Raw genomic sequence first — 14,086 nt, forward strand, 5'->3', positions numbered from 1 at the left:
CCGGGGACAGCCGGCTGAGCCCGCTGATTTGAGGGGCGGCGGCGCGCGCTCCCCATTGGCCGTCCACCGGCCACGCCCCTCGCCGCGCCCACCCGCCGCGCCCACTGGCCGGCGCCGCCTGTCAATCACTCGCGCGACGCCCCCGCCGCGCCGCCGCTTTGCTTGTTGGGTTGGCGGCGCCGCCCGCCCGCCATCCCTCCTTCCCTGAGAACCGGTAAGGGATGAGAGACGGACGGGGAGAGGGGAGAAAGGGATGAGAAGGATGAGAGAGGGGAGCGAAGGGTTGAGAGGGGCCGTGAGGAGAGCGCTGAGGGGCCTTACGGAGGAACCGGGCGAAACCGGGGGGAACCGGGCATCCCCGCAGGCAGAGTCGGGGTGCGGGACCATCCCCGCTTCAGGCTCTGTGGGGATATCGGGGTGTCCCTCACGGACCGGGACCATCCCCGTTCCAGGCTGAGGATGTCCGGGTGTCCCTCACGGACCGGGACCATCCCCGTTCCAGGCTGGGGCTGTCCGGGTGTCCCTCACGGACCGTCTGTTCCTTCCGTGCAGGCGGCCATCCCTGTGGATGCCGGCACAGCTCAGCTGCGAACAGCTCCCGGCTCCGGTGGGTACCGAGAGGCCTCGCTGGGCTCAGGGATCGCTTCCCTCGGCTGGCACAGACCCAGCCGCGCTGGTTTTAGCCCATCCCGGCTTTTCCAGTCGTGCAGCCGGGGCCGGGGGACGCCTCGGTGCTGTCCCAATATCGCGGAGCAGGGATGAGGACATCGGCCTGAACGCTCGGGACACCGGGTAGGTGAGAGCCCCGAGCCGCCCGCAGCTTGCTCGGTGATGTGCACCCAGTGCCGGCTGCTTTCCAGGGATTTCGGGGGGCTGGTTCCCAAGGACAGATTGAACGGGGCAGCAGCAGCAGCAGCAGCAGTGGGTGATGCTGGTTCCAGCAGGGAGGTGTTGGAATTCAGCAGGTGGAGATTCCAGCAGATGGTGATTCCAGCATGCGGTGATGCTCTCAGGGAAGCGGTGGATTCACTTCCTTGGGAGTGTTCACAAACCGCTTGAGGACGTGGGTTAGCGGTGGGTTTGGCAGTGCTGGGGGAATGGTTGGACTCCTTTTAGAGGTTTTCTCCATTCCGTGCTGCAGGGTGTCTGCTGTGCACGGGAATCAAAGCCCTCCTCTCCTGGTGTGGGCAGAGACAAAGGCTGCTCTCTGTCCCTCCTGCAGCCTTGGATAGCAAGTGAGACTCAGCTGCTGGGAAGTTGGACCTGGAAATGAAAATGAAAGTGAAACTCTTCTGGAAGTGGCAGGATAAAGGGCAGCATGGGAGCATCAAAAATCCAGGGAAAAATTTCAGCAAAACTCCAGGCAAAGCACACTGGACAACAGGCTGGGATGCACTTGGAAGTTCCCAGAAAAGGATCCCTGTGCTTCAAGATGCTCCTACAGCTGCCCCTGGAGGAGGTAGGGAGATGCAGTGAGTGCAAAGGGCCAGTGGTTATTTCAGTCCCATAATTGCAGGCTTATCCCAAAACTCTGGAGAAGCATCTCACTGTTATTCCAACTCCAGATGCTGGGGAATTGCAGCTCTACCACTCTACTCAAATCAGTTGTGTCCAAGAACTTGCCTTTGGAAAATTTGAAAGGATTTGGGTTGAGCTCTGTGCCAGCTAATTGTGTGATGATAATGAACCTGTGATAATTATCATGGGTTTGTGATGATGAACGTGTTGGCTGTGTAGGAAAAGTCTGGAGCAAGGAAGGGACATGTGTAGTGAAAAATACAAAAAGTTAATATAATTCCAGGCAAGAAATCATGGGTTGGGTTGGAAGGGACCTTAAAACTCATCCAGTTCCACATCTGCCACGGCAGGGACACCTTCCACCATCCCAGGTGGCTCCAAGCCCCATCCAGCCTGGCCTTGGGCACTGCCAGGGATCCAGGGGCAGCCCCAGCTGCTCTGGGCACCCTGTGCCAGGGCCTCAGCACTCTCACAGAGAATTCCTTCCCAATATCCCATCCCACCCTGCCCTCTGGCAGTGGGAAGTCATTTCCCTTGGGGAATGCTTGGACTCAATGATCTTAGAGGGCTTTTCCCACCTTAAGGATTCTGTCATTTTCCTGGATCACCTATAGGAAACCTGTTTGCATGGACAAAACTGCAGCAAGAGCTGTCAGTGTTCCTCTCTGCCTCACATTTTGGAGCAGCAGCAGGAGGGATGTTTGTGCTGGGACATGCAGGTGAGCTGGAGAGAGAACTTCAGCCTGTCCATCCTGCTGGAGCTAAGGGATTGAGGCAGCCCCACGTGGCTTTGGAGTCTGGTTTGAGCCTTCCCTGCCAGGAAATTTGGGAGAGCAGCTCCTTGGTTAAGTGCTCCCAGAAGGGCATGGAGGGCAGGTGAGAATCCTGCCAAAAATCTGTGCCAGCAGGGTGTGGGATGAATGTCCTGCTGCAAAGAGAGCCCTGACTGGGGTCAATCAGCACAGGAGAGCCTGAAGTGACTCCTTTTAGGAGCATCCTAAATGCTCCTGGTTTAGGAACATCTACTTAGGGAGTTAAAACTTAGCAGCTGAGGCCTCTGCAGGCTGGGAGAGGATGGAATGGGATTAAAATAACAAGGGTGGTGCATTTCTGGGGAGACACTGGCACAGGGTGCCCAGAGCAGCTGGGGCTGCCCCTGGATCCCTGGCAGTGCCCAAGGCCAGGCTGGACAGGGCTTGGAGCAGCCTGGGATGGTGGAAGGTGTCCCTGCCCATGACAAGATTGGAACTTTGGTTTTTAAGGTCCCTTCCAGCCCAAACCATTCTGGGATTCTGTGATGATATTTGGACAAGACCAAGTGTGGATTTTCCATCACTGCCATTAAAGTCCAGGCTGGTGGTGTTTCTGCTGAATCCAAGGAAGGCTATGGGTGGTGGAGGGGGTTCCAGCTGGCTCTGCAGGCCATAATTCCAGCAGCTCTTCCTTCTCCTGTGACTCTTAAATCCCACCCCACAACACCCTCCTGTGGGATTTTGGTTTTTTCTGACTTAGAGATGTGATAATTGAGAGGTGTTTTAAAAACTTTCATTTTATTTTTAGTTATATGTGAAGGGTGTAATAGCAGATGTTATAATTTCCATTATTATAATTAGAAGTGAACTATTCATTATTTATAACAGATGTTATAATTTACATCATTATAATTAGAAGTGAACTATTTCTTAATTATAAGTGGTTTTTAGCTTATTAGTTTTTGTTACATTGTGTTGTAAATGTTTTAAAGTTAATTATTTAAAATTACCCCTTGTGGGTCTTTCTACAATGCATTTTTTATAGTTTTATTTTTCTAAAGTACTTAGTCTTATTTGTAAGGTTGTTTCTTTTTTAATAAGGTTTCTTTTTTAATAAGGTTTCTTTTTTAATAATGTTTCTTTTTTAATAATGTTTGCTTTATTTTATGGTATTTCTTTTTAAATAATGTTTGCTTTATTTTATGGTATTTTTAAGTTAGTATTTATTATTTTCTAACATATATTATATAAACCTTCTATCAAACTTTGAAAATTTTTTATAAATTTATTTCTTTCTTACACCCTCCCCTGAGGAAGCTCAGCTTCCTCAGTGATAAATCTTGGCAGCTGAGGAGGAAAAGTGTCATGGAAAGCAGCTGGGATCAGAGGTGATCCCAGCCCTTGGATTCCACTGCAGGATTCCCAAACAGAACTGATGTGGCACCAGCAATTTCTGCCCCCACAAGAGTTTGGGCTGGATATTTCTGCTGGGTTTGGTTTCACTTCAGGTCACCTCCAGTGACCTCAGGCACCTTGCCTGGCTCTGCCTTGGAATGATGACAGTGGGAACATGAGCCAGGCCTGGCATTCCCTCAGTGCTGAGCCAGGCTGTCCCCTGTCCATGGGCTGAAGGTTTCCCAGCAGTGACACAGAGCTGCTTCACACATCCCTGGTGTTTTCACACATCCCTGGCAATCCTGAAGGTGTCAGAGGTGCAGGGCTCTGGCTGTTCCCAGCCCTAGGGGGTTAATTTTCCATTGATGGCAAAGAGGTGACAGAGGAAATGGCCTAAAAGCTGAATATTCATGGCTGGGTTGATGGGGAGCAGAGGGAAGCTGCTGGGCAGGAGGGAGTGGTGAGGAGGTGAGAGGGCTTGAGCAGGGAAGGGGTGAGCACACATTTTTCACTGGAGCCCAGAATGGTTTGGGTTGGAGGGGACCTTAAATCCCATCTCATTCCAGCCCCTGCCATGGCAGGGACACCTTCCACTGTCCCAGGCTGCTCCAAGCCCTGCCAGCCTGGCCTTGGGCACTGCCAGGGATCCAGGGGCAGCCCCAGCTGCTCTGGGCACCCTGTGCCAGGGCCTCCCACCCTCACATCAGGAATTCCCAATTCCCAATGTCCCATCCATCCCTGCCCTCTGGCACTGGGAGCCATTCCCTGGCTCCTGTCCCTCCATCCCTTGTCCCAAGTCACTCTCCTGGAGCCCCCTTGGGCACTGCAAGGGGTTCTCATGTCTCCTTGGGGGCTGGAGTTTTGGTTTAAAGTGCTGACCCTCTCCCCCAGATAGAATCCTGTGATTTCTTTGAGTCCTTGGAGGCTGCTCCTCTTCCTTCCTTGACAGTGAGCTCTCCCATTTGACCTGGGTGGTTCCCACGTGCCAGGATTGTGTTTATTTTTCCATCCTGCAGTAGCCAAGTTTGTCATTTAATAAACATCACCCCCCCAGCCTGATCCTTGTCCCCTCTGTCAGCCAGGGGAACAGATGGGAGGGCATGGGACCAGAAATGCCTGACACTGCCCAAAGCTGGAAAGGAGACAACAGGAGATTGTGAGATGAAAAGAAAAAAATTAATGTATTTCCAGCTCTGTTGTGCCTTCAGGCCTGATCCAAGCCCCTCAGCTCCTGGAGAAGGAGCCTGTGGAGGCTGAGTGTGCCTGTCAGTAGCTCCTCACTCCTGGAGCATGGCACAGGACCTTTCCCTGCTTGTTTTTGGAGTGTTGGAGCTTGGGTTGATCCCAGGGCAGCCGTGGTGAGCTGCCAGCCTCTGCCAGGGTGTTGGAGGAGTGACAGCCCATGGACACAGGGGTGTTTGTTGAGGGAAGCAGCTGCAGCTCATGATGTAAATTCTGCATGGATTCAGTCCCAGCTTTGTCCCTTTGTTGAGCAGGGAGCAGCCACGCTCCAGCAGCAGAGAGCGATCCCTGAGGAGCAGGCTGGGAAGGAATGGAGTGGGAGGAAGGTGGCTTCTCATCCTTTAACCTCCTCACATCATCTGCCATGGCCTGGAGTGAGCAGAATCCCAAAATCCCAGATTGGTTTTGATTGGGAGGGACCTTAAAGATCATCTTGTTCCATCCCAGGGGCAGGGACACTTCCCACCAAAATCAATCTGTTCAGGAAAATTCACACTTAATTCTCTGGGGAAGTCCAGGTGGCTGCTGAGAGTGGCAAAATCAGTAGCCAAAGCAGAAAAGATTTTACAGAATTCTTCTCTGACTTATTGCTACACATATTTTAGGTCAAGGGTAATCTGATTTTTTAATTAATCCTTTAAAGGTTAAATTGTATAGAACGTCTGATCACAGAGTAAAGAAAAAACCCAGCAGTATATACAAAAATAGCATCCATTTAAGTTACATAAATCCTTATAAATATAAGAGAGAAATCAGTTATTCTATAAAAAAAATAATTTGGAACATGTGTTCTTGAAGCACCAGCAGAACATCCTCATGCTGAGGACTTCAGCTAGAAATTCTTTATAAATATACCTGCAAAATTCTTCCTCACTCTGACCAGAAACAAGTGCCAGAAGATGCACATTTCTATTTTGCACTGAAACAGGAGCTCTCCTATTTGAATCTCAAATGGCCATTGGGTTTTTGGCAACCACAACACGTCCCATCCCTTTGCAAACACCTTTCAGGGCCACATAAATTCTACTGGCACCCTGGAAGCTTTGTAGCAGGAATGGAGACAGTTTGGGCGGGGGTTTGTGGATGATGCTGTCACTGCTTTGATGCCTGTGCATGGAATTTTTGTTTGACTCAAAAGAAATAAAAAAGGAGGGAGGAAAAGCAGCCCTAAGCTGAAAGCACTGAGGGTCTGTGCACTTGAAGGGGCCACTCAGAGGGAATGGAGTGGCCTCTCTGTCCTCTTTGCAGTTGTCTGAGTCACCTGTGGATTGAGTGACTAATTCATAATATCCTCAAGATGTTTGTGTCATATTAATAATCATTTCCACAGTTGGAAATTGCAGTCATGTAACAGAGACTAAAACGGAGAGACACTCATATATGTGTTTGTGTGTGTTTATGTATTTTTTATTATTATTTTTCCTCCAGCTGTGACTCTCCTGTGCCTGTAGCTGGGAACAGCCATGCCAGCCCAAAAGGACAGATGGGTTTCTTCCTTGGTTTTCCTTCTCTTCTGTGCTTCCTCCATCCCAAAATGTGGAAGTGCCAGCCTGCAGCAGGAGCCAAGCCCCCAGCACTATTTCAGTGGCTTGGAGGCTGGAAAAACATCCTTGGCTTTTTTCAGCCCCAGTGGTACGTGTTTAATGTGAGTTTCCATCAGCCTGGGGGCTCAGCAAGGCTTGGTGGGAGTGGAACAATCTCAGAATCATGGAATGCTTGGAGTTGGAAGGATCTTAAATCCCATCCAGTCCCACCCCCTGCCATGGCAGGGACACCTTCCACTGTCCCAGGTGCTCCAAGCCCTGTCCAGCCTGGCCTTGGGCACTGCCAGGGATCCAGGAGCAGCCACAGCTGCTCTGAGAATTCTATCCCAGCCAGGAATTCCTTCCCAGTATCCCATCCATCCCTGCCCTCTGGCAGTGGGAGCCATTCCCTGGGTCCTGTCCCTCCATCCCTTGTAGAGAGTCTCTCTTCATCTTCCTCATTGGCTCCTTCAGGCACTGGAAGGCTGCAATTAATTCACCCCAGAGCCTTTTCTATTTTCCAACTCTCCTAGAGCCTTTCCTCTAGCAGAACTGCTCCATCCCTCTGATCAACTTGTGGCCCTCCTCAGAGAAGGGGCAGTTCCTGAGATTTTTAAACCCAAAGGGGTTTTGAAGAACTGGCCAAAGCACAGTTCCAAGTGCTCCTGACCTCTTGGGATGGGTTCTTTCCTGGCTGTGTCCTCAGGCACAGTCCCTCAAACATCTTCATTCATTTTCTGGATTATTTTCTGGAGGTACTCTGGAGGAGAAAGCAAATGTCCTAAGGAATTTCCCCTCTTCCATAATACCAGCTAGAAAAAGCAGGAATCCCTTTCATGAAGGAGAACTCAAGGCTGTCATGGATTAGGAGAAGATCCTTGACCTTCCTTTTGTTCTTCATGATCCCCTGGGTGTGATTTCCCAAAGACATTGGCATGGGCTGAGGAACATCTCCCATATTTCATGTTCCCACACAGGAACATCTCCCTGTGTGGCAGGAGGATGCTCTTCACCCTGAGGACTTGCAGAGCATTTTTTTGGTGTGTTTTTCAGTTTCTCCTGGTGCCCAGCCCTTCTTGGAGCACATTGAGAGCTCAGCTGAGGCCCTCCAGGACTATGGTGTTTCTGTGGTGAAGGTAAATGGGCTCAGGAAAGCTGCTGGGTGGGATGGATGAGTAGGAGATGAGCAAGGAAAGGATGAACACAGACTTTTCATAGGATCATGGACTCACAGAGCAGCTTTGGCTTTCAGGGACCTTAAAGCTCATCTCTTTCCACCTCACCTTCCATGGACAGGGGCACCTTCCACTACCCTGGGTTGCTCCAAGCATTTCATTTTCCATCCCTGGAAATGTCCAACCTGGCCTTGGACATTTCCAGGGATGGAAAATCCCCATTTTCTCTGTGCAGTTCCAGTGTCCATGTCCATGATGGATCAGGTTGGTCAACTTCTTTTCAGCTCAGTGCAATAAATATTTCAAACAAAGGAGTTTTTAGCTGAAATTTTATGCAGATTCACGTGAGGGAATTACAAATTCAGGCAAGTATAATTAGACTCTAAGAAATGCTTATGTATTTCTATTTGGATTTATTTAGTTTCTTCCAGCTATAGACCAAGGTCAGTAAGGAAGCACTGATCTGTCACTTTGAATATGCTGGGCAGATCATGGGGTCTTTTGATCCCATCTGACCCAAATCAGCAGGCTAAGCTGAAAAACTGAAGTACAAACTCCCCTCTCCATCTCTGGTCTCCATTTTGGTGGATTTTCCCTCCCAGAAGGTTTGGAAAGGCTGGATTTACACTCTTGAATGGAAGAAAGCTGTAGGGGGTGTGTGAGGTCATTGTGGGGCTGAATCTGTAATTACATGTATTTGCTGTCCAGGTGAATTGTCCCAAGGAAGATGTCTCAAGATACTGTGGAAAAGAAAATGCATTAAGGAAAGCCTTCCTGTTCAGGTGAGGGGCATTTCTGGGCTCTGCACTGGGATTTCTTCCCAGTTTGAAGGAAAGATTTGAAGGAAGCACTGTCAGCAGTCAGAGATGTCTGTGGAGGAATGAGAGGAGCCATGAGGACAGCAGTGACCTGCGTAGTTCAGCCAAAGGTGCCCCCAAAATTCCAGCACAGGCAGAGAAGGTGCTTTGTCCTCTGTGTGAATTGTCCCATCCTGCCCCAAATTCCTTGGAGCAGCAGAGGGATGAGCTGTGGAATGCAACCACAGGAGAAACCCTCCATCAGTGTTCTGCTGTTCCTCTGGCCTCCCACCCCCAGAGCTATATTCAGGCCACAAGATTTTGGGTCTAGTCCAAGAAAGAAACACTTTTGGTGCTCTCTTTGTTGGTGGGGTTAACTCTTCTGCCCTGGGTGGGAAGGTTCAGATCCTGGTCTCTCCAAGGGTTGTCACATGGAAGCTTTTCCATGTATCAGCTCAGTTCTCATTGACCGTTGTACTGATAATCATGGAATAATTAAGGTTGGAAAAGACCTTTAAGGTCATCAAGTGCAACCATTCCAAGGACCTTTAGGATCATCAAGTGCAACCATTCTAAAGACCTTTAGGATCATCAAGTGCAACCATTCTAAAGACCTTTAAGGTCATCAAGTGCAACCATTCCAAAGACCTTTAAGGTCATCAAGTGCAACCATTCCAAGGACCTTTAGGATCATCAAGTGCAACCATTCCAAAGACCTTTAAGGTCATCAAGTGCAACCATTCTAAAGACCTTTAAGGTCATCAAGTGCAACCATTCCAAAGACCTTTAAGGTCATCAAGTGCAACCATTCCAAAGACCTTGAAGATCATCAAGTGCAACCATTCCAAAGACTTTTAAGGTCATCAAGTGCAACCGTTCCAAAGACCTTTAGGATCATCAAGTACAACCATTCCAAAGACCTTTAACATCATCAAGTGCAACCATTCCAAGGACCTTTAAGATCATTGAATCCAAACCTTCCCCCAGCTCTGCCAAGGCCACCATGTCCCCAAGTGCAGCAGGAACCTGCTCAACCGGGCTTGAAAGATTCTCAAATCAGATCAAAGACATCTCAAGTGTGTTCTGCCATTTCTCCATCATCCTCCCTATCCTTCTGTGCCTGCCTTGGCTCCCTTTTCCCATGGATCCATGCAGTGAATCTCCCTCAGTTCCTTTGGTGACTCTCTCTTCCCTCTGCAGAGGGAACCGACTGATCCGAGAGTTCCCCACCGATGCCCTGTTCGACGTGAACTCCATCGTCGCCAACGTTCTGTTGTAAGTCCAGACCACATCCCTGAAAGTCCATCCCCACGTCCCCAGACCACATCACCCTCTGGAATCCTTTTCCTTTCCAGTCCCACTAAATGCCAACCCCAGGCTGATGCCTTGTGTCGCATCTGGGTCACCAGAAACTGATGCCTTGTGCAGGCTGCCCTAGAGCAGAGGCTGGATGGAGTTCCAGAATAAAGCAGGGATTGATTCAAAGCATCTCCTCCATGGATCCACCTTGGGCAGCACAAGAGCCCAGCCAGGCCTGCACCCAAAATGAACCAAAACGGCCCCAAAATGCACGGCCGGGCACGGGGTCTCTCCCTGGGATCAGTTCTGCTCCATTTGCACCTTGCAGTTCATTGTCCCATTCCAGCTTTAGCCCCTGCAGTCCCACCCTGCTTGTTTTTCTCTCTCCAGCCCACGGGGTTTGTGCTCTTGGGCTGAGATTTGGATCATTTGTCCTTGGTGCCCAGCTGGAGCAGGAATTGTTTTGTCTCCCTGCTCTGTGCACAGAGCTCACCATCCCCTAAAAGGAAGCCCAGACCCACACACTAAAGCAGCACAAAATCTGAAAAATAGAAAAGCTCAAACCTGAGGCATCAAGGTACTCCAGAGGCTGGTCTCAGTCAAGCTTCTCTCTTTATAATGGTTTGATCCTGTTAAACTTTTTCCCTTGAGACAACTCACCAGCACACACCTGGGCACCTCAAGTTGTCTGTGAATCCTTAATCTGTTAGCAAGAAACTGGAATTTTACCCTGTTTTTCCCATCATGCTTGTGTGGCTGCAAATTTACTCTTCAACCAGTTGCTAATGAGGTTTTCTCTGCCTCCTCAGTGCCCTGCTCTTTAATGAAGTTAAATATGTTGAAACACTGGCAGACCTTGAGAACATGGAAAATGTGTTGAAAGGGAAGTCCAACATGGTCTTTGCCTATGTACCAGCTACTGGGACAGCAGGTATGGATGCTCATTTCCATCTTTCCTCTCTTCCCCCAGCCTTTTTCTTGGTAGAATATCCAGGACCTGAGTTTCTGACCCAAAATCCTGCAGATGAAAACCTGAAAGGGCCACCCAGCCACAAGATCTCTACTTCCATATGTATTGTTTTGTTTCCAAAGGGATCAGTTGCACCAGAAAACTTTTGCTGGGAGCATAAACCTTGAGAGATGGACTTGGAGAGGGAAAGCAAGCCAGTGGTTGCTGTCTTAAAAATAATAAATCCTGGCTCTGCAGTGGAATGGATTCTCACACAGCACCTGTTTGGGATCAGGAATGGGATCCAGCTCCAGTTGCTCGCTTATCTTCACAGGGTGTTTACAGACAGACTCTGTGACATTGTACCAAGAGTTTCTGAAAGTCTGGGATTTGATATTTGCACCTGGGATGTGATATTTGCACCTGGGAATTAATATTTACACCTGGCAAGGATGAAACAGGAGATGTGGAGGAAACAGAGCTGAGTTCACCTTGCCTTTCCCTTTCCAGAGCACAGAGCTGTGATGGAGGCAGCTTTTGTCTATGGGACCATCCACCAGTTTGTCCTGACAACTGAGGCAGCACTGCTGAAAGCCACCAGGTATGTCCAGAGACACCCCCACCATGGAGAGCTGCTGCCATGCACTGTTTGCCTCACTCCTGGTGTCTCAGATTCCCAAAGCAATGAGGATGCTGTGCCAAGGGTGGAGAAATCTGTTTTCCAAAAGCTGCTGGTTGTGTTCCTGGCCTTGCTGTTTGTGGCTGTGTTTGGTGGGATTTCACAGAAGAGCCCTCTGTCTCCTTTCCATGGCTGGTGGATCAAACCTCAGCCATGGGTTTCCAGGAGAGTTGATGTTTAAATCCTAAAGCACTCCCCCCTTGTGATATCCAAGAGCAAGAACTGTAGCACTGCTCATGGATTTGGGAATTCCCATCCCATGGCCTCACTGGCCACCCCCTTCCACTGCAGGAGGAGCTGCTTTAGAATGGCAGATCCTTCCTTGTGACTGCTGATGTGACCTCCTGCAGTCAGGAGTGTGAGGGAGGAGCTGGGAACATCACATGGGGCGTTGTTTCCTCAGCCCACAGAGTGCCCAGCTGGCCAAGAGGCACCTGGCTGGTACCAGCCTGTGGCTACAAGCCCAGGGCAGAGATTGTCCCCTGTGCTGGCACTGCTGAGGCCACACCTCAGATCCTGAGGTCAGCTCTGGCCCCCTCATGACAAGAAACACTGAGGGGCTGGAGTGTGTCCAGAGAAGGAAACAGAGCTGGGAGGGGTCTGGGGCACCAGGAGAGGCTGAGGGAGCTGGGCAGGGGCTGCAGAGTCCCTGAGGGAGCTGGGCAGGGGCTGCAGAGTCCCTGAGGGAGCCGGGCAGGGGCTGCAGAATCCCTGAGGGAGCTGGGCAGGGGCTGCAGAATCCCTGAGGGAGCCGGGCAGGGGCTGGGGCTGGAGCAAAGGAGGCTCAGGGGGCCCTTGTGGCTCTGCACAGCTCCTGCCAGGAGGGCACAGCCGGGGCAGGGACAGGCTCTGCTCCAGGGAACAGGGACAGGACAAGGAGAAACAGCCACAAGCTGCACCAGGGTAAGTTTAAATTGGATATTAGGGAAACATCCTTCATGGAAAGGGTTTTCGTGTCAGAACAGGCTGCGCAATGTAGTGGTGGAGCCCCCATCCCTGGAGGGATTTAAAATCCATGTGGATGTGGCACTTGGGGACACGGCTCAGTGATGGCCTTGGCTGGGGGATCTTTTGGACTCCGTGATCTTGGAGGGCTTTTCCAACATTAATAACTCCACCATGAGTTACCTGGGATTTTGTCACAGGCACCGGGGTGGCCCTTGCCGAGGTGCCATTCCCTCCTTGCAGGGTTTCGGGAGTTGTGCTGTGGCTCCCGCTAGGTGGCACGGTTGTCATTGCACAGGAATCGCCTGAATTCTCCTTAAAGCAGCGCCGCCCCCTCCCGAGCTGCTGAAATGGTGGGAGCTTCTCCAACAGGAACAGCTTCCAGCCAACTCCGGGCAGCAGGATTTGAGGTCTTAATAATGCACTTTGCTCTTCTATGGAGAGCTCTTAAATCCTTACCCAAAGAAGGTGATCCCTGTTTTAGGGGTAGGGAATGGGTGCATCAGAAAAGGAAACTTCCCAAAGTTACCTACAGACCAACAGCAGTGAAGGTGTCACAGCTAACCAGGGACACCTTCCACTCTCCCAGGGTGCTCCAAGCTCTGGCCAGCCTGGCCTTGGACACTTCCAGGGATTCAGGGAAAGCCACAGCTTCTCTGGGCACCCTGTGCCAGGGCCTCCCCACCCTCACAGCCAGGAATCCTCCCCAGTATCCCATCTCTCCCTGCCCTCTGGCACTGGGAGCCACTCCCTGGCTCCTGTCCCTCCATCCCTTGTCCCCAGTCCCTCTCCAGCTCTCCTGGAGCCCCTTCAGGCCCTGCCAGGGGCTCTGAGCTCTCCCTGGAGCCTTCTCCTCTCCAGGTGAGCACCCCCAGCTCTCCCAGCCTGTTCCACAACATTGCCAAACCCTGGGCTTGAGGATAATCTGTGCAACACATCAGCAAACCTGCTCCTTCTCTCAGGGCACTTGGAACCCCTGCTCAGGGTGGGTTTTGTTTCCTCTCTCACAGCCATGATGACCCTGATGTCTCCTCTGCCTGGCTCTTGTTCTGCCACTGCCAGCAGGTGACAGAGCCAGCCCAGGCCTGCAGGAGGACAGCCCTGGCACAGCCCCTGACCCTGCTCAATATCCACAGGCACCTCAAGCTCATGGGAGCTCCACTGGTGGTAGGACTGGGAAGGAGGAGCTCCCTGGGTGGGAGGGCAGGGAGGGATGAGGGAGGTGAGAGAAGAGAGAAAGGCTGAGGGTGAGAACCTGCCCCTTCCAGGGTGGCTCCAGGCAAGGAGCAGGAATCACCTGGTGCAGCTGCCTCACCAATTCAGGCCTGGCCAAAACATAAATAAATTATTGAGGGCATTTTCCAAATGACTCTTGAGCAGTGCCCAACTCAATATGAAGCTTGTTCCAGTGCTCTTGGTAAAGAAACCTTCCTGATGTTCTGTGTAAACCTCCCCTGATGCAGCTTTGAACCATTTCCACATGTTCTATCCCTGGATACTCTGGAGACATCAGTGTTTCCTTCTCCACATCCCCTCAGGAAGCTGTGGAGAGCAGTGGGGTCATCCCTCAGCCTCCTTTTCTTTAAACCAGACAAGCCCAAAGTCCTCAGCTGCTCCTGTAGGCTCAGGAGCATCCCCTCAGGAAGCTGTGGAGAGCAATGGGGTCATCCCTCAGCCTCCTTTTCTTTAAACCAGACAAGCCCAAAGTCCTCAGCTGCTCCTGTAGGCTCAGGAGCATCCCCTCAGGAAGCTGTGGAGAGCAATGGGGTCATCCCTCAGCCTCCTTTTCTTTAAACCAGACAAGCCCAAAGT

The 14,086-nt window shown here is 51.0% G+C and overlaps 1 protein-coding gene across 3 annotated transcripts in view; it reads left to right on the forward strand.

Annotated features, from left to right (window-relative positions):
- The first annotated feature begins 173 nt into the window (after nucleotides 1–173).
- The window catches only part of TXNDC16 (thioredoxin domain containing 16), a 40,310-nt gene continuing 26,397 nt past the window's right edge, over nucleotides 174–14,086 (forward strand). Inside the window, exons 1-9 of one of the 3 annotated variants that reach the window (XM_066552039.1) lie at nucleotides 174–214; nucleotides 553–792; nucleotides 6,336–6,539; nucleotides 7,484–7,566; nucleotides 8,314–8,387; nucleotides 9,603–9,677; nucleotides 10,511–10,632; nucleotides 11,161–11,251; nucleotides 13,285–13,441. In XM_066552039.1, coding sequence (XP_066408136.1) covers nucleotides 6,371–6,539; nucleotides 7,484–7,566; nucleotides 8,314–8,387; nucleotides 9,603–9,677; nucleotides 10,511–10,632; nucleotides 11,161–11,251; nucleotides 13,285–13,441 — 771 coding nt within the window. In that variant the 5' untranslated portion in view covers nucleotides 174–214; nucleotides 553–792; nucleotides 6,336–6,370. Of the gene's footprint in view, nucleotides 215–552; nucleotides 793–1,367; nucleotides 1,460–6,335; nucleotides 6,540–7,483; nucleotides 7,567–8,313; nucleotides 8,388–9,602; nucleotides 9,678–10,510; nucleotides 10,633–11,160; nucleotides 11,252–13,284; nucleotides 13,442–14,086 lie in introns of those variants that run through there. The other 2 variants (XM_066552040.1, XM_066552041.1) reach the window with 2 other exon arrangements.

The sequence above is a fragment of the Molothrus aeneus genome, chromosome 6 (assembly GCF_037042795.1).
Source record: "Molothrus aeneus isolate 106 chromosome 6, BPBGC_Maene_1.0, whole genome shotgun sequence".
Lineage (NCBI taxonomy): Eukaryota > Metazoa > Chordata > Aves > Passeriformes > Icteridae > Molothrus > Molothrus aeneus.